General features: G+C 36.9%; 1 protein-coding gene across 1 annotated transcript in view; it reads right to left on the bottom strand.

Annotated features, from left to right (window-relative positions):
* ARHGAP6 (Rho GTPase activating protein 6) overlaps nt 1-21,099 on the bottom strand; it is a 454,435-nt gene that overhangs the window by 120,398 nt on the left and 312,938 nt on the right. Inside the window, 2 exon segments of the mRNA XM_053707592.1 lie at nt 3,380-3,636; nt 5,940-6,011. Of these exon segments, the coding sequence (XP_053563567.1) occupies nt 3,380-3,636; nt 5,940-6,011 (329 nt within the window).

The raw sequence follows: 21,099 nt of genomic DNA, 5'->3' as shown, positions 1-21,099 counted from the left end.
GATTTTTAAATCAGTATCTGTGCATATTCTTCTTTATAGTAGTGTCTATTACATGCAGTTAAATGAAAATTGGTGTATACTGTCCATTTAAAGGGACATTCTAGTCCAAGACAAACTTTCATTATTCAGATAGGGCATGTAATTTTAAACAATTTTCAAATTTACATCTATCATCAATTTTGCTTTGTTCTTTTGGTATTCTTAGTTGAAAGCTAAACCTAGGAGGTTCCTATGCTAATGTCTAAGCCCTTGAAGGCCGCCTCTCATCTCAGGGCATTTTAACAGTTTTTCACCACTAGCGGGTGTTAGGTCATGTGTTTCATATAGGAAACACTGTGCTCACACACGTGGAGTTCCTAGGATCCAGCACTGATTGGCTAAAATGCAAGTCTGTCAAAAGAACTGAAATAAGGGGCAGTTTGCAGAAACTTAGATACAAGATAATCACAGAGGTAAAAAGTGTATTAATATAACTGTGTTGGTTATGCAAAACTAGGGAATGGGTAATAAAGGGATTATCTATCTTTTAAAACAATAAATATCCTGGTGTAGACTGTCCCTTTAAGTAAATCATTTGTACTATGTTTTGTTTATCACCAGGGCTAGATGGTTTACTGGTTGATAAGGATATTTCCTATAACTGTAATGGTTGGGCCAGCAACATAACAACTAAAGTTTGTTTTATTCAATATATCCTTCTTTCATAAAATATAAAATTGTGACATATTTAAAAATACTACCTGAATAAATAAAGAAAAAAACAAAAACATTATTATTATTATTATTTTAATTACTTTTTAATTTATGTTATACAGTATATATATATATATATATATATATATATATATATATATATATATATATATATATATATATTATTATTATTTAGTATTATATTTTAGATATTTCTTGCAAGAATTCATAATGAGTGTTTGTTACTATTAACATATCTAGTATGGAAATAAAGACTTCTAAAAAGTCTTAAATTCATAAAGTTTTAAATAACATGGACATAGTGTACTTGCAAGCAATTTGTAATAACCAAAACATGTTACTGTGGACAAAACAAAATGAGATTATATTCTGGTATCTATCAAGTAATTAAAATTTGACAATTGGATTGCTTCATGTAGCATTTTTATATTGCTTCAATATGTTATAGCAGAGAGTCAGAGAAGATCAATTCAAATAAATACGATTTTAAGAAATGAGCCCATGTTCTGAATCCAGAAAAACATTGTTATTTTTTATCTGACCACTGATCTTTCCCAAGTAAGCAAAACATATGAAAGCACATCTTGTTCAGCCACAGGGGCATATTCATCAGACTCTTCTTTATCTCATCTAAGATAATTATGATGATTTGTATTTTATGGAAGTTATTCATCAAATAACCTAAATAATGTCACACTTTTTGATGATCATGCTGCATAGGATAATATGAGAATCTTTCTATTTTTCATCATGTGAGATGCATTAAAAAAGATAACACACTGTATTTCACAACTTTTTACAATTCAAGTGGAGGGGTCACTTATACTCTTCGGGGCATATTTATCAAGCTCCGTATGGAAATTGATGCCCCGTGTTTCTGGCGAACCTTTAGCCTCGCCAGAAACATAAGTTATGAAGCAGTGGTCTAAAGACCGCTGCTCCATAACTTGTCCGCCTGCTCTGAGGCAGCGGACAGACATCGCTGGAAATCAACCTGATCCAATACAATCGGGTTGATTGACACCCCCTGCTGGCAGCCAATTAACAGCGAATCTGCAGGGGGCGGCGTTGCACCAGCAGTTCACAAGAACTGCTGGTGCAATGATAAATGCCGACAGCATATCGGATCATGTCCGTTCGCACATTAATAAATAGGCCCCTTCAAATGAGTGACATATTCAGTGCTTTAAAGGGACAGTAAACACCTTGTAATCAAATTACATTTCTGTGGTGTTGCTAAAGAATAACATATCAGCCAAGTCTTAACATTTTTAAAACAAATTAACATCCTATTTACTGCAATTATTTTTCAAGAGCTAAACTCCACCCACCATGTGTGTTATTTAGAAGAGCCAATCTGGGCTTTAGTCTGCAGACAAGGATAGCTATGGTCATAATGTTAGTGTAAAGTGAATTGTTTTGCAGTTGTTTTCTGATAAAGCCAATTAGGGACAGACATGTTGCAGAGTTAGACTTAAGAAGCCAGCAGGGTAGAGTTCAAGGCCTGATAATTAAAAAGTGCTCACTTTTGAGAGCTACATTACACACAAAAAAAGGAAAAATAAATAATTAAAATATAGTGCAAGGTTATTTCACTACACATAACTAAACATTTTATATAAAAAAAATCCCAAGGTGCTTACTGTCCCTTTAACAGGAGTTCTATTAATATATTGCTAAGATGTAGTTTGTACCCAAAAAGCTTAATGTACTATGAGTTTGTCTTTTCATCATGTATGATTGAGTAACAATGTATTCTTAACACTGTATAAATGGAGCAAGTAAGTGAGTTTTTATCATGGCTATTTGTGAGAGCAAGACTTCCTGTGAAAAGCAGATATCTCTTCAAAAAAGCAGTTGTATGTGTAGGATGAACAGAGTGATTTTCCATATATAGATTCTCTCTCTGAAATAAGGTCTGTTGGAAAGAAAAAAATTTCATTTCTTTTCTGCTTTCATGAACTCAAGTAAACCCCCAAAACATTACTCTGTAGCATGCGCCATTCAGAGCTACAATTATCTTCCTTTCCTTGGGCACCCAATTAATGGACTGTAATGCTATACACAAGGAAGTCAACAACCAACCAAACGGAATATAAACATTAGCAGTGGATGACAATCTTTATCCTGTGACTATACAATGTGTCAACAACTCGTATAGTAATTGCAGTAGATTAGTAGTACTGTCTGCAGGGGCGTATTAACGGATAGGCCAACAAGGCCGGTGCCTAGGTCAGCAGATTTTGGGGGCGGCACTTAATGTCCACACAACTCTGCACTTGATAAAGCTGCTAACTGCTTTGGAAAAAAAAATAACTTTGAGCGGGCGTTCACTTGACCTGCTTTTCGCCAAGGTCAACCAGCCTGCTTCCACTATCTGCCTCACATCATGGCTTGAGCCCGGAGTCACGCACATACGTACAAGCAGAATTTTAAGTGCCTAGGGCAACACAAAACCTAAATACGCCACTGACTGTCTGTATACCACATTCAAAACAATTCCAGTGCAGGAACACATGAAAAAGTAATACACAGAAGAAGAAATGCATTATCATATAAATTAATTTTTCAAACTTTAAACAAAGTATAAGAAATGCTCTTGCAGAACTGGTAGTGTGAATTGCTCCAGTTGAAGCTTGAAAAAGAAGATACATTATAAACTCACCCTCCTGCGAGCTCGAGGTGCTGCTTCGGGTGTATTGGGTGATGTGGATTCATTTGGTGTTTCTGAAGTTGAGCTTAGAGATGAATTACTACTTGAGAGTTCTTTATTCTGTCTCTTTAATCCAAATGGCAGAATAGAGGCTACAAAGTCTGTTATTTCTTTCTGCTCTTCCTTTTGAGAGTCTTGCTTTAACTTGTGCGCTCTGTCATTAGCAATTACTTGTGACAATGGCATTCCAAATGCCTGGGGTAAAAATTCTAAAACAGAAGAGTGAGGAAAAAAATAAAGGATATTCACAGTAAAATGTGCTCTGCATCATTTCCACGAATTATAATATATTATAAAAAAAAATATATATATATATATATATATATACTGTGTGTATATATATATATATATATATATATACACTGCTTTAAAACCTAATACTGATAGTTTTAGTAATGTATTGCTTTGCAACAATAACCGTCTTTGTCTTCATTTATGAATATTAACTAGTTTGTCCTATCCTTAATGGCATATCATTATTTAATAAATGTGGTAAACACTTTATGGTTCCATTCTAAGTATTGAATCACTTTTTCAGAGTACCATCATTTAGGATTCTAAGTTATTTAAGACATAGTACAATGTTCTTATCACACAACTAAGATATAGGGCTAAATTACAAGTGGAGCGCTATTTAATCACGCACCCGTAAACAGGCAAATTCGCCTGTTTACGGGCGCAAGATTAATAACCAGCCATTGCAAGTGGCTGGTTAATGCTACTGCAAGTTCACAGTAGCAATTGGTGCTCCCTAAAAATTAACCAGAGATGAGGTCTCTGGTTCATTTTCTAAATGTGTCCCAATTGCCCCTAAAATAAAATGTGAGGTTAATTTTCTAAAATAAAATAAAAAAAATTGTAGCATCTTTATTTTTTATTTTTAAAACTGAATGAAGCAGTTTTTAGGGGTTAAAGTGAGCGGTGTGGGGTGTTAGAAAAAAACAGCACTGAAAAGTGCCTTTACATTGCGGTGTATGAGGGCCGTGGTATTCCTATAAATGCTTATATACATATATATTTATGTGTTAATATGTGTATGTTAATATGTGTATATACACATATAAACACATATATATGTATATATTCATATACATATATATTTCAATTTGTTGCCTACCGCTTTGCGACTTACCCCCTAACTGCGCTAGGTTCTCATGCCATGACCCACAGTATGGAAAACAAGGCTCCCATTGGATCCATGGAAGCGCGCTCTAGCTTCCATGCAATGCGAACGCAAGCTCACGTTCGCATTGTACAGGACTTCAAATACCAGAGCACATTTGTGTGAGCTGTTATTATGATTTGAGCACAAATATCATGCTCCACTCATAATCTAGCCCATTATTAGCTACTAGTATAGGTGGAAATATTTGTAAACATAACTTCCATTGTATGCAAACAAATACTACAACTAGTAAAGGTTTGAGCCATGAACCCATTAGGAAGCATGTAAATTTCAAGTTGTGAGTTGTCATGTTCCATATATATATATATCTATAACATGATTGTTCAAGAAAAATGATTAAACATAGGTTTAGGTTTTTGAATAGAGGGACAACTGAAGCGGGTTATTTATTTATTTATTTATTTATTTGCTTAAAGATGAATATAAATAAAAATATAATGTAATAAGAAATAGGTTTACTGTTATCTTTAAGGATCATTAAATTTAGTTGAATTGCATAATCAACAAATACATATGAAAAAGACAAAGCATTAGCACTTTCTGAATTTCAAATGATCAATAGAATTTTTTTTTTTAAATTTAACAGATGTAAAAATCTAATTCCATTTCCCTAACCCGTGTATCATGTGACAGTCATCAGAGAATCGTGGGCTCATATATGTATACACTGTGCACATGCTCAGTAGCAGCTAGGGTCTCAGAAAGTCTGCATATAAAATATATTTTGACTTTAGTGTCCCTATAACTAATATCCCAAGTCTTGAAAATCCTAAATATAATGTAGACTCTTTTTAACTAGGGAAAATGTGCAGAAAATGTTTTTATAAAATTCCCAAATAGGCATTTTTAACTGGATTTTTTTTTTCCACAAAGGGCTCGATTTTTCAAGCTGGGGCGGACAGGGGCGTACATATTGAGTCATAGCCAGGCGAAGGGTTTGATAAATCAAACCCAAAGTGGTAAGTATAATGAACAAGATAATAAAAGTATTTAGTAAATCTGATGGAACTCAACTTTGATAACAAAAACAATTAAAAACCGAAACATTAGAAATGGCACAACCAATATAATATTATAATAAGATTTGCAGACAAAGGTCCATCTTTCCACCAGTCTCAATATTACAAAATAGAATTCTAGTAATTTCTATAATTATATTTTACATTTGTTGACTGCAGATTTGACACTAGCCAGGTAAGTAACCCTTTTATCAATTAGTTGTGACAATTTATGCCTCTGTTGTACTTTCCAAAGACAGAAATGATCTAATGTTATCTACCCAATGATTAGGGTCAGTCTTTAAAAATATCAATTTCTACTGTTTACCTTTATCTTTGTTTTTTTCCTTCCCTAATGAGTCCAGTTTCTTCCTCAGAGACTTTTTTCTCTTCTGTCCATCTGCAAAATAAAATGATCATTAAAGGGACATGAACCGCTTTGACTTTGTAATATGAAATGTTTAATTATACATTGTAAAAAAAACACTATGCAATATATTCATTAGGCATAGGCATGATTTTAGATTCGCAATTGTTTGCTAAACGAAACAGGCAGAGGCATTTGGCTCTTTTCAGTGCAGAAAAATCAGTGTGAAAGTGCAAAACACAAGATCTGGATTTGCACGTTGCTCTATCACACTGAAATATCAGGCTCCAAAAAGAGACGAGTGTCTGGTTTAGCAAAATAATGCTGAATCTGAAATTTTGTTCATGTGTCTAATATTAATTTTATATTTTTTATGCTTTCCCTGTAAAATATATAGCTTATGTATACAAATTGCGCTTGACCCATATTTCCTAGAGAGGCAGAAAAGCAAATTATGTGATTTTTTTTTTTTTTTTAAATGCTGCAAACTCTCTTAATCAGCTACTTACTATGCAAAGTTGCTTAGAGCAGTAGACAAAATATTTTACAGCTAAGCCTTACCACTATATGAAAGCGAATTTTAGCTTTGCTTTATTTAATTTTAACATGTTAGGCATTGTACACTACTTATAGTTCAGCAAACTTTTTTTTTAGTTTTAAATTTTTAGAGTTAGGGGCCCATTTATCAAGCTCCGGATGGAGTTTGAGGGCCCCTGTTTCCGCTGCTCCATAACCTGTCCGCCTGCTCTGAGGAAGCGGACAGACATCGCTGCAATTCAACCCGATCGAGTACGATCGGGTTGATTGACACCCCTTCTGGCGGCCGATTGGCCACGAATCTGCAGGGGGCGGCATTGCACCAGCAGATCACAAGAGCTGCTGGTGCAATGCTAAATACGGAGAGTGTATTGCTATCCGCATTCAGCGAGGTCTGGTGGACCTGATCCTCTATTGTCGGATCAGGTCCGCCAGACTTTTGATAAATATCCCCCATAGTGTTGATTTATTAGAAAATTAGCAAACCAAAATAACACTGCATCATATAGACAAAAACAAAATTAAAAATAAACACAAACCAGTATAGCATTTCCATACATCTCCATAATCAAGAATGCATCAGGACAGGCAAGGTAAAAAAAAAATAATCTGATGTGCATTCAGATTCGGATGAATATTTTTTTTTTATTATTATTTTGCTGTATTCTTTGCATTCATAAAAAAAAAAAAATACTTGTCCAATCATATTGAGCTTGCATTCTATTGGCTGTTCTAATCATGATTGAATCAGCCAATCAGATTTTTCCTACCTCAATTCCAATTGGCTGATAGACTCCTATCAGCCAATCGGAATTGAAGGGACGCCATCTTGGATGACGTCCCTTAAAGGAACCTTCATTCGTCGTTCAGTCGTCGGTTGAAGAGGATGGCTCCATGTCGGCTCCTTTGAAGATGGCTCTGCTCCGGATGGATAAAGATTGAAGACGCTGCCTGGATGAAGACTTCTACCGGATAAAGGACCTTCTCTGCGCACCTTGGATGAAGATTTCGGCCCGGTTGGGTGAAGACGACTCAAGGTAGGGAGATCTTCAGGGGGTTAGCGTTAGGTTTTTTTAAGGGGGGTTTGGGTGGGTTAGAGTAGGGGTATGTGGGTGATGGGTTTTAATGTTGGGGGGGTTGTATTTTTTTTAACAGGTAAAAGAGCTGATTACTTTGGGGCAATGCCCCGCAAAAAGCCCTTTTAAGGGCTGGTAATAGAGCTGATTACTTTTGTAATTTAGAAGAGGGTAGGGCATTTTTTTATTTTGGGGGGATTTTTTATTTTATTAGGGGGCTTAGATTAGGTGTAATTAGTTTAAACGTCTTGTCATTTATTTTTATTTTTTTTATTAATTGTATTTTAGTTTAGCTAATTGTAGTTAATTTATTTAATTAATTTAATGATAGTGTAGTGTTAGGTGTATTTGTAACTTAGGTTAGGATTTATTTACAGGTAATTTTGTACTTATTTTAACTAGGTAACTATTAAATATTTATTAACTATTTAATAGCTATTGTACCTAGTTAAAATAAATACAAAGTTGCCTGTAAAATAAATATAAATCCTAAAATAGCTACAATGTAATTATTAGTTATATTGTAGCTATATTAGGGTTTATTTTATAGGTAAGTATTTAGTTTTAAATAGGAATAATTTATTTAATTATAGGAATATTATTTTGTTTAATTTAAATTATATTTAAGTTAGGGGGGTGTTAGGGTTAGACTTAGGTTTAGGGGTTAATAACTTTATTATAGTAGCAGCGACGTTGCGGGCGTGAGATTAGGGGTTAATAATTGTAGGTAGGTGGCGGCGATGTTAGGGAGGGCAGATTAGGGATTAATAAAATTTATTAGTGTTTGTGAGGCGGGAGTGCGGCGGTTTAGGGGTTATACATTTATTATAGTGGCGGCGAGGTCCGGTCGGCAGATTAGGCATTAATAAGTGTAGGTAAGGTAGCGGTAATGTGGGGGGGGGGCAGATTAGGGGGTAATAAATATAATATAGGTGTTGGCAATGTTAGGGGCAGCAGATTAGGGGTTCATAGGGATAATGTAGGTTGCGGCGGTGTCCGGAGCGGCAGATTAGGGGTTAATAATATAATGCAGGTGTCAGCGATAGCAGGGGGGCAGATTAGGGGTTAATAAGTGTAAGGTTAGGGGTGTTTAAACTCGGGGTTCATGTTAGGGTGTTAGGTGCAGACTTAGAGAGTGTTTCCCATAGGAAACAATGGGGCTGCGCTAGGAGCTGAACGCTGCTTTTTTGCAGGTGTTAGGTTTTTTCAAGCCAGCTCAGCCCCATTGTATCCTATGGGGATATCGTGCACGAGCATGTTTTTCCAGTTTACAGCTACCGTAGGCAACGCTGGTATTGAGAGTTGAAGGGAAGGGAAATTATGCTCAACACTCCCTTTTCTGAGCCTAACGCAGCCACTCAGACAACTCTAAATACCAGCGTTGTCTTAAGGGTGCGCTGGGAAAAAAAGCAGAGTTAGCTACGCGGGTCTTTACCGACAAAACTCAAAATCTAGGCATAATAATGTTGTCAAAATTCAGCCAAACCAAATGACTACAGGATCTAATTTTGGACAGAACTACATTTTTTTTAGGACAACTGATTCATCCAAAATAAAAAAAAATGTTTGTTCATTAAATCTATAGTATACAGTATGTAATAATGTGTCCCTTGACTGCAAAATAAAACACATTTTGATATAAATAATACAAAAATAATGGAGCATTTAAAATCTTTGCTAGCAAAGCAGTGGCTACTTTTTTATGTACATACAAACATGGCTTTAATGACCCTTTAAAAATATATGCAAAAATGTTTGTGCATCATACAATTTGAAAAATATTCAAACACCTGAGTTAACAGAGAAAATGCATATTTTATTTTGTTCATCATATATAAAGCAAATTCTTAAATACTGTATTATTGATTTGATCATTTATGTATTTTTTTTAAATATTTAACAATATTTACTATTATCAGAAAAAAAACACCAACAATATTTAATTTTAAGATATGTTTTCAGATTTAGGGCATCTCTTATTTTCTTACTTTTTAAATCTGGTCATTTCCAGATGACCTAAAGGGATATAAATGCCAAAATGTATTTCATGCTTCAGATAGAGCATGTGATTTTAAACAATTTTCTTCTTTCTTCTATTATCTATTATCTTTTTTCTAAAAAGCAGAGATGTATGCTTAGGACCCAGCCTATTTCTAGGGCACTATAAGGCAGCAGTTTTGCAAGTATGTTATCCATTTAAAAGAGCACTAGATGGCAGCAGTTTTGCAAGTATGTTATCCATTTAAAGGAGCACTAGATGGCAGCAGTTTTGCAAGTATGTTATCCATTTAAAGGAGCACTAGATGGCAGCAGTTTTGCAAGTATGTTATCCATTTAAAAGAGCACTAGATGGCAGCAGTTTTGCAAGTATGTTATCCATTTAAAGGAGCACTAGATGGCAGCAGTTTTGCAAGTATGTTATCCATTTAAAGGAGCACTAGATGGCAGCAGTTTTGCAAGTATGTTATCCATTTAAAAGAGCACTAGATGGCAGCAGTTTTGCAAGTATGTTATCCATTTGAAAGAGCACTAGATGGCAGCAGTTTTGCAAGAATGTTATCCATTTGAAAGAGCACTAGATGGCAGCACTATTTCCTGCCATGTGGTACTCCAGATGCCTACCTAGGTATCTCTTTAACAAAGAACATCATGGGAATGGAGCAAACTTAATAACAGAAGTAAATCAGACAAATATATATACATCAATATTGCTGGGTAAAATAATGACCTTGCTCTTTCAACTTGACTGAGAGATTAGACTGGCTCTTGATAGAAAATGAACTCTGATCCTAAGCATTATACAGGGAGTGCAGAATTATTAGGCAAATGAGTATTTTGACCACATCATCCTCTTTATGCATGTTGTCTTACTCCAAGCTGTATAGGCTCGAAAGCCTACTACCAATTAAGCATATTAGGTGATGTGCATCTCTGTAATGAGAAGGGGTGTGGTCTAATGACATCAACACCCAATATCAGGTGTGCATAATTATTAGGCAACTTCCTTACCTTTGGCAAAATGGGTCAAAAGAAGGACTTGACAGGCTCAGAAAAGTCAAAAATAGTAAGATATCTTGCAGAGGGATGCAGCACTTTTAAAATTGCAAAGCTTCTGAAGCGTGATCATCGAACAATCAAGCGTTTCATTCAAAATAGTCAACAGAGTCCAAGGCGCAAAATAACTGCCCATGAACTGAGAAAAGTCAAGCGTGCAGCTGCCAAGATGCCACTTGCCACCAGTTTGGCCATATTTCAGAGTTGCAACATCACTGGAGTGCCCAAAAGCACAAGCTGTGCAAAACTCAGAGACAAGGCCAAGGTAAGAAAGGCTGAAAGACGACCACCACTGAACAAGACACACAAGCTGAAACATCAAGACTGGGCCAAGAAATATCTCAAGACTGATTTTTCTAAGGTTTTATGGACTGATGAAATGAGAGTGAGTCTTGATGGGCCAGATGGATGGGCCCGTGGCTGGATTGGTAAAGAGCAGAGAGCTCCAGTCCGACTCAGACGCCAGCAAGGTGGAGGTGGAGTACTGGTTTGGGCTGGTATCATCAAAGATGAGCTTGTGGGGCCTTTTCGGGTTGAGGATGGAGTCAAGCTCAACTCCCAGTCCTACTGCCAGTTTCTGGAAGACACCTTCTTCAAGCAGTGGTACAGGAAGAAGTCTGCATCCTTCAAGAAAAACATGATTTTCATGCAGGACAATGCTCCATCACACGCGTCCAAGTACTCCACAGCGTGGCTGGCAAGAAAGGGTATAAAAGAAGAAAATCTAATGACATGGCCTCCTTGTTCACCTGATCTGAACCCCATTGAGAACCTGTGGTCCATCATCAAATGTGAGATTTACAAGGAGGGAAAACAGTACACCTCTCTGAACAGTGTCTGGGAGGCTGTGGTTGCTGCTGCATGCAATGTTGATGGTGAACAGATCAAAACACTGACAGAATCCATGGATGGCAGGCTTTTGAGTGTCCTTGCAAAGAAAGGTGGCTATATTGGTCACTGATTTGTTTTTGTTTTGTTTTTGAATGTCAGAAATGTATATTTGTGAATGTTGAGATGTTATATTGGTTTCACTGCTGCTTGGTTGTGACCGCTGCTTCATAACTGAAGACACGTCAGAAACAGGGGCCATCAAGCTCCATACGGAGCTTGATAAATAGAGCCCTTTATCTATCCCTAAATGCCCTCAGCAGCATAGATTAGCTAAAGGAAACAAAGGTCTCAACATGGAAACATCTAAAGCTTTATAGAACAGCTAATATAATTTTCTTTCATGTAATTTGCAAGAGTCCATGAGCTAGTGACATATGGGATATACAATCCTACCAGGAGGGGCAAAGTTTCCCAAACCTCAAAATGCCTATAAATACACCCCTCACCACATCCACAATTCAGTTTTACAAACTTTGCCTCCTATGGAGGTGGTGAAGTAAGTTTGTGCTAAGATTTCTACGTTGATATGCGCCTCATAGCATTGTTGAAGCCACGATTCCTCTCAGAGTACAGCGAATGTCAGAGGGACATGAAGGGAGTATCACTTATTTGAATACGATGATTTCCCTAACGGGGGTCTATTTCATAGGTTCTCTGTTATTGGTCGTAGAGATTCATCTCCTACCTCCCTTTTCAGATCAACGATATACTCTCAATTTACCATTACCTCTACTAATAATCTACTAGTACTGGTTTGGCTATCTGCTATATGTGGATGGGTGTCTTTTGGTAAGTATGTTTTCATTACTTAAGACACTCTCAGCTATGGTTTGGCACTTTATGCATTTATATAAAGTTCTAAATATATGTATTGTACTTATATTTGCCATGAGTCAGGTTCATGTATTTCCTTCTGCAGACTGTCAGTTTCATATTTGGGAATGTAAACATTTTTAAGAAATGTATTTCTTACCTGGGGTTTAGTCTTTTTTCAATTGACTACTTCTTGTAATTGCGGGTATTAGGCCCGCGGGTGCGTCAAATGCTAAACTTTATTGCGTCATTCTTGGTGCGAAAAAAAATTTTGGCGTGAAAAAGTACGTTTATGGTGCAACTTCATCATTTCCCGCGTCATACGTGACGCCGAGACCTTTCAAACGGCAGTGTCATTAGTGACGCAAGTGTGTCATTTCCGGTCATTTTTGGCGCCAAAAAAGACTTTACGTTACGTTGTGCATCATACTTGGCACCAATTTTTTTTTATTATTTCAATACCCCTTGTTTGTTTGCCTCTTGCTTTTTGCTTTCAGAGGCCTATGCTATTGCATTTTTTCCCATTCCTGAAACTGTCATATAAGGAAATAGATAATTTTGCTTTATATGTTGTTTTTTCTCTTACATTGTGCAAGATGTCCCAATCTGATCCTGCCTCAGAAGTTTCTGCTGGAACATTGCTGCCTGACATCGGTTCTACCAAAGCTAAGTGCATTTGTTGTAAAGTTGTAGAAATTATTCCACCAAATTTCATTTGTAATAGTTGTCATGATAAACTTTTACATGCAGATAGTGTTTCCATCAGTAATAGTACATTGGCAGTTACAGTTCCTTCAACTTCTAATGTGCATGATATACCTGTAAATTTTAAAGAATTTGTTCCTGATTCTATTATGAAGGCTTTGTCTGCATTTCCACCTTCTAATAAACGTAAAAGGTCTTTTAAAACTTCTCATTTAGCTGATGAAATTTCAAATGACCAACAACATAATAATTCATCCTATTCTGATGAGGATCTATCTGAAACAGAAGATCCTTCCTCTGACATTGACACTGACAAATCTACTTATTTATTTAAAATAGAGTATATGCGTTCTTTATTAAAAGAAGTGTTAATTACTTTGGATATTGAGGTAACCAGACCTATTGACGTTCAGTCTAATAAACTTTTAAATGCTGTTTTTAAACCTCCTGTGGTTTCCCCAGGGGTTTTTCCCATTCCTGAGGCTGATATGATTTCTAGGGAATGGAATAAGCCAGGTACTTCTTTTATTCCTTCTTCAAGGTTTAAAAAATTGTATCCTTTACCAGCAAAATCTATAGAGTTTTGGGAAAAAATCCCCAAAGTTGATGGGGCTATTTCTACTCTTGCTAAACGTACCACTATTCCTATGGAAGATAGCACTTCCTTTAAGGATCCTTTAGATAGGAAGCTTGAATCTTATCTACGGAAGGCCTATTTATATTCAGGTCATCTTCTCAGACCTGCTATTTCTTTGGCTGATGTTGCGGCTGCATCAACTTTCTGGTTGGAAAATTTAGCGCAACACGAATTGGATTCTGACATATCTAGCGTTGTTCGCATACTGCAACATGCTAATCATTTTATTTATGATGCCATTTTTGATATTATCAAAATTGATGTTAGATCCATGTCTTTAGCTGTTTTAGCTAGAAGAGCTTTGTGGCTTAAATCTTGGAATGCTGATATGACAACTAAATCTAGATTACTATCTCTTTCTTTCCAAGGTAATAATTTATTTGGTTCTCAGTTGGATTCTATTATTTCAACTATCACTGGGGGAAAAGGAGTTTTTTTGCCTCAGGATAAAAAACCTAAGGGTAAATCTAAGGCTTCTAACCGTTTTCGTTCCTTTCATCAGAATAAAGAACAAAAACTCAATCCTTCCCCCAAGGAATCTGCTTCCAATTGGAAGCCTTCCTCAAATTGGAATAAATCCAAGCCATTTAGGAAACCAAAGTCAGCCCCTAAATCCGCATGAAGGTGTGGCCCTCATGCCAGCTCAGCTGGTAGGGAGCAGATTAAGGTTTTTCAAGGATTTTTGGATAAAATCTGTCAAAAATCATTGGATTCAGAGCATTGTCTCTCAAGGGTATCGAATAGGATTCAAAGTAAGACCTCCTGTGAGAGGATTTTTTTCTCTAACGCATCCCTGTAAATCCAGTAAAAGCTCAGGCTTTTCTGAAGTGTGTTTCAGATCTGGAATCTTCAGGGGTAATCATGCCAGTTCCTCCTCAGGAACAAGGTTTGGGGTTTTATTCAAACCTATTAATTGTACCGAAGAAAGAAAATTTATTCAGACCAGTTCTGGATCTAAAAAATTTGAATCGTTATGTAAGAGTACCAACTTTCAAGATGGTGACTATAAGGACTATTCTGCCTTTTGTTCAGCGAGGACATTATAAGTCCACAATAGACTTGCAGGATGCATACCTTCATATTCCGATTCATCCAGAACACTTCCAGTTTCTGAGATTCTCTTTTCTAGACAAGCATTACCAATTTGTTGCTCTTCCATTTGGCCTAGCAACAGCTCCAAGAATCTTTTCAAAGGTTCTACGTGCCCTACTCTCTGTAATCAGAGAACAGGGTATTGCGGTGTTTCCTTATTTGGACAATATCTTGGTACTAGCTCAGTCTTTACATACTGCAGAATCTCACACAAATCAACTAGTGTTGTTTCTTCGGAAACATGGTTGGAGGATCAATTTACCAAAAAGTTTCTAGATTCCTCAGACAAGGGTCACCTTTTTAGGCTTCCAGATAGATTCAGTGTCCATGACTCTGTCTTTAACAGACAAGAGACGTTTAAAATTGGTCGCAGCATGCCGGCTCCTTCAGTCTCAGTCATTCCCTTCAGTGGCTATGTGTATGGAAGTTTTAGGTCTCATGACTGCAGCATCGGACGCGATCCCCTTTGCTCGTTTTCACATGAGACCTCTACAGCTTTGTATGCTGAATCAATGGTGCAGGGATTATACAAAGATATCACAATTAATATCCTTGAATCCCAATGTACGACACTCTCTGACATGGTGGATAGATCACCATCGTTTGGTTCAAGGGGCTTCTTTTGTTCGCCCAACCTGGACTGTGATCACAACAGATGCGAGTCTTTCAGGTTGGGGAGCTGTTTGGGGATCTCTGATAGCACAAGGGGTTTGGAAATCTCAAGATGCGAGATTACCAATAAATATTTTAGAACTCCGTGCAATTCTCAGGGCTCTTCAGTTCTGGCCTCTGCTAAAGAGAGAACCGTTCATTTGTTTTCAGACAGACAATATCACAACTGTGGCTTATGTCAATCATCAGGGTGGGACTCACAGTCCCCAAGCTATGAAAGAAGTATCTCGGATACTTGCCTGGGCAGAATCCAGCTCCTGTCTAATCTCTGTGGTGCATATCCCAGGCATAGACAATTGGGAGGCGGATTATCTCAGCCGCCATACTTTACATCCAGGGAAGTGGTCTCTCCATCCAGATGTGTTTTCTCAGATTGTTCAGATGTGGGGGCTTCCAGAGATAGATCTCATGGCCTCTCATCTAAAACAAGTAACTTCCCAGATACCTGTCCAGGTCCAGGGATGTTCAGGCGGAAGCAGTGGATGCGCTGACACTTCCTTGGTGTTATCATCCTGCTTACATCTTCCTGCCTCTAGTTTTCCTTCCAAGAGTGATCTCCAAAATCATCATGGAACAGTCTTTTGTGTTGCTGGTGGCTCCAGCATGGCCACACAGGATTTGGTATGCGGATCTGGTTCGGATGTCCATTTGCCCGCCTTGGCCACTTCCGTTACGGCCGGACCTACTGTCTCAAGGTCCGTTTTTCCATCAGGATCTCAAATCATTAAATTTGGTATGGAAATTGAACGCTTAGTTCTAAGTCATAGAGGTTTCTCTGACTCAGTGATTAATACTATGTTACAAGTTCGTAAATCTGTCTCTAGAAAGATGTATTATAGAGTTTGGAAGACTTACATTTCATGGTGTTCTTCTCATAAATTCTCCTGGCATTCTTTTATAATTCCTAGAATTTTACAGTTCCTTCAGGATAGTTTGGATAAGGGTTTGTCTGCAAGTTCCTTGAAAGGACAAATCTCCGCTCTTTCTGTTTTATTTCACAGAAAGATTGCTATATAGGGAGTGCAGAATTATTAGTGTGCAGGTGACTATTACTGTGCATAATTATTAGGCAACTTAACAAAAAACAAATATATACCCATTTCAATTATTTATTTTTACCAGTGAAACCAATATAACATCTCAACATTCACAAATATACATTTCTGACATTCAAAAACAAAACAAAAACAAATCAGTGACCAATATAGCCACCTTTCTTTGCAAGGACACTCAAAAGCCTGCCATCCATGGATTCTGTCAGTGTTTTGATCTGTTCACCATCAACATTGCGTGCAGCAGCAACCACAGCCTCCCAGACACTGTTCAGAGAGGTGTACTGTTTTCCCTCCTTGTAAATCTCACATTTGATGATGGACCACAGGTTCTCAATGGGGTTCAGATCAGGTGAACAAGGAGGCCATGTCATTAGATTTTCTTCTTTTATACCCTTTCTTGCCAGCCACGCTGTGGAGTACTTGGACGCGTGTGATGGAGCATTGTCCTGCATGAAAATCATGTTTTTCTTGAAGGATGCAGACTTCTTCCTGTACCACTGCTTGAAGAAGGTGTCTTCCAGAAACTGGCAGTAGGACTGGGAGTTGAGCTTGACTCCATCCTCAACCCGAAAAGGCCCCACAAGCTCATCTTTGATGATACCAGCCCAAACCAGTACTCCACCTCCACCTTGCTGGCGTCTGAGTCGGACTGGAGCTCTCTCCCCTTTACCAATCCAGCCACGGGCCCATCCATCTGGCCCATCAAGACTCACTCTCATTTCATCAGTCCATAAAACCATAGGAAAATCATTCTTGAGATATTTCTTGGCCCAGTCTTGACGTTTCAGCTTGTGTGTCTTGTTCAGTGGTGGTCGTCTTTCAGCCTTTCTTACCTTGGCCATGTCTCTGAGTATTGCACACCTTGTGCTTTTGGGCACTCCAGTGATGTTGTAGCTCTGAAATATGGCCAAACTGGTGGCAAGTGGCATCTTGGCAGCTGCACGCTTGACTTTTCTCAGTTCATGGGCAGTTATTTTGCACCTTGGTTTTTCCACACGCTTCTTGCGACCCTGTTGACTATTTTGAATGAAACGCTTGATTGTTCGATGATCACGCTTCAGAAGCTTTGCAATTTTAAGAGTGCTGCATCCCTCTGCAAGATATCTCACTATTTTTGACTTTTCTGAGCCTGTCAAGTCCTTCTTTTGACCCATTTTGCCAAAGGAAAGGAAGTTGCCTAATAATTATGCACACCTGATATAGGGTGTTGATGTCATTAGACCACACCCCTTCTCATTACAGAGATGCACATCACCTAATATGCTTAAAGGGACACTGTACCCAATTTTTTTCTTTTGTAATTCAGAAAGAGCATGCAATTTTAAGCAACTTTCTAATTTACTCCTATTATCAATTTTTCTTTGTTCTCTTTCTATCATTATTTGAAAAAGAAGGCATCTAAGCTTTTTTTTGGTTTCAGTACTCTGGACAGCACATTTTTATTGGTGGATGAATTTATCCACCAATCAGCAAGGACAACTCAGGTTGTTCACCAAAAATGGGCCGGCATCTAAACTTACATTCTTGCATTTCAAATAAAGATACCAAGAGAATGAAGAAAATTTGATAATAGGAGTAAATTAGAAAGTTGCTTAAAATTTCATGCTCAATGTGAATCACGAAAGAAAATTTTTGGGTACAGTGTCCCTTTAATTGGTAGTAGGCTTTCGAGCCTATACAGCTTGGAGTAAGACAACATACATAAAGAGGATGATGTGGTCAAAATACTCATTTGCCTAATAATTCTGCACTCCCTGTATTTCCTGCTATTCACTGTTTTGTACAGGCTTTAGTTCATATTAAGCCTGTCATTAAATCAATTTCTCCTCCTTGGAGTCTTAATTTGGTTCTGAAGGCTTTACAGGTTCCTCCATTTGAGCCTATGCATTCTTTGGACATTAAACTACTTTCCTGGAAAGTGTTGTTCCTTTTGGCTATCTCTTCTGCTAGAAGAGTTTCTGAGCTATCTGCTCTTTCTTGTGAGTCTCCTTTTCTGATTTTTCATCAGGATAAGGCAGTTTTGCAGACTTCTTTTCAATTTTTACCTAAGGTTGTGAATTCTAACAACATTAGTAGAGAAATTGTTGTCCCTTCCTTGTGTCCTAATCCTAAGAATTCTTTGGAGAGATCCTTACATTCTTTGGATGTGGTAAGAGCTTTGAAATATTATGTGGAAGCTACTAAAGATTTCAGGAAGACTTCCAGTCTATTTGTTTTATTTTCTGGTCTTAGGAAAGGTCAGAAGGCTTCTGCTATTTCCTTGGCTTCTTGGTTGAAACTTTTGATTCATCAAGCTTATTTGGAGTCGGGTCAGGCCCCGCCTCAGAGAATTACAGCTTATTCTACTAGATCAGTCTCCACTTCGTGGGCTTTTAAGAATGAAGCTTCAGTTGATCAGATTTGCAAAGCGGCAACTTGGTCCTCTTTGCAAATATTTACTAAATTCTACCATTTTGATGTATTTCCTTCTTCGGAAGCAGTTTTTGGTAGAAAAGTTCTTCACGCAGCTGTTTCAGTTTGATTCTTCTGCTTTTTGATTTAAGTTTTTTTCTTTCAAAAATGAAAATAAACTTATTTTTTGGGTTGTGGATTAATTTTTTCAGCGAAATATGGCTGTTTTTATTTTTATTCCCTCCCTCTCTAGTGACTCTTGAGTGGAAGACTCCACATCTTGGGTATTGATATCTCATATGTCACTAGCTCATGGACTCTTGCCAATTACATGAAAGAAAACATAATTTATGTAAGAACTTACCTGATAAATTCATTTCTTTCATATTGGCAAGAGTCCATGAGGCCCACCCTTTTTATGGTGGTTATGATTTTTTGTATAAAGCACAATTATTTCCAAATTTCCTTTGTTGGTGCTTTCTACTCCTTTCTTTATCACCCCACTGCTTGTCTATTCGTTAAACTGAATTGTGGGTGTGGTGAGGGGTGTATTTATAGGCATTTTGAGGTTTGGAAAACGTTGCCCCTCCTGGTAGGATTGTATATCCCATATGTCACTAGCTCATGGACTTTTGCCAATATGAAAGAAATGAATTTATCAGGTAAGTTCTTACATAAATTATGTTTTTTGCATTTGTATGTATTATTCTTCTCAAGCTAATCATTTCTATAAATACATCATTATATCTATAATTTATTTATTGTTTATTTACTGTTTACTGTCCTTTTACGCAACAATACTTTCCCCGCTCAAAGAGCTGTAGTTAACAGCTTTGCGCAATAAAAAAAGTTTCACGAAACACTTCAAAAATACATTACAAACCACAGTTACACTCATTAACACTAATAAAAAATATTTTAAAAAAAAATATTGCACACGAAAGTTATAACTGCTCAAAGATATGAGATCTCAGGTGTTAGGGGGGAAAAAGCAGACGCAGGGATTTTACATTGACACACATTTTACATACATAGAGAAACATGGATTTATATGTATAGAGATATGTTTAACAATGGAGATAATGAAAATATTTCACATTACAATCTTATGCACATTAAACAATATCTCAGATGTATTTTCAAAGAGATATATCCACATAAAGATCTCAAGATATGTAGATATATATATATATATACTGTATATATATATATCTATATATATATATATATATATATATATATATAGATAGATATATAGATCTAGATATATCAGTCCAAAAAAATCACATATGTAGAGAAATATTTATTTAGAATTAAATAGAACATATTCCATTGCGAAAACATTTTCGCAATGTGAAATATTCACATTTTCATGTAACGTTTCGAGGAGAATACGTCATGGGCTTTGTGCAACAGATTAGGGTTTTTGTGTGTTTTGTTTCTATTTGTCTTCTCCATTGACTTCTATGGGGAATACATGAACGAGCACGCAATTTCACAGTTTGCATTACGCGGCTTAACACGCACGCAAAATAAGTTATTTCTCAACTCGTAATAACTGCGCAGTTCCAAATGCAAAAAAGTCAGAATGCGCGCAGAGTTTTTGCAACTGATTTGACGTGTGACTTGTTATCTTGCCCTTTGTGTTTACCACCTCAATTGGAAGTTTAGTCCATGAATTCACCACTCTTTCTGTAAAAAAAATGCTTCCTCACATTTCTCCTGAGGCATTTGTTTTTTTGTGGAAAATGTTTTCAGCTTCTAATATTTAATATAAATTAAAAAAAAACTTAAATATCCCTTTAAGACATGCTTTTATATTAATAGAGGAACTTGTCACCGGCGTTAAAGGGACAGTCAAGTCCAAAAAAAAGTTTCTTGACACAAATAGGGCATGCAATTTTAAACAACTTTCCAATTTACTTTTATCGCCAATTTTGCTTTGTTCCCTTGGTATTCTTAGTTGAAAGCTAAACCTAGGAGGTTCATATGCTAATTTCTTAGACCTTGAAGGCCGCCTCTAATCTGAATGCATTTTGACAGTTTTTCACAACTAGAAGGCATTAGTTCATGTGTTTCACATAGATAACATTGAGCTCACGCACGTGAATTCACCCAGGAGTGAGCACTGATTGGCTAAAATGCAAGTCTGTCAAATGAAGTGAAATAAGGGGGCAGTCTGCAGAGGCTTAGATACA

This window comes from Bombina bombina, chromosome 3 (genome assembly GCF_027579735.1).
Source record: "Bombina bombina isolate aBomBom1 chromosome 3, aBomBom1.pri, whole genome shotgun sequence".
Lineage (NCBI taxonomy): Eukaryota > Metazoa > Chordata > Amphibia > Anura > Bombinatoridae > Bombina > Bombina bombina.
Note: the sequence above shows the minus strand (reverse complement) of the source record. Positions and strands in the feature narration are given on the sequence as shown.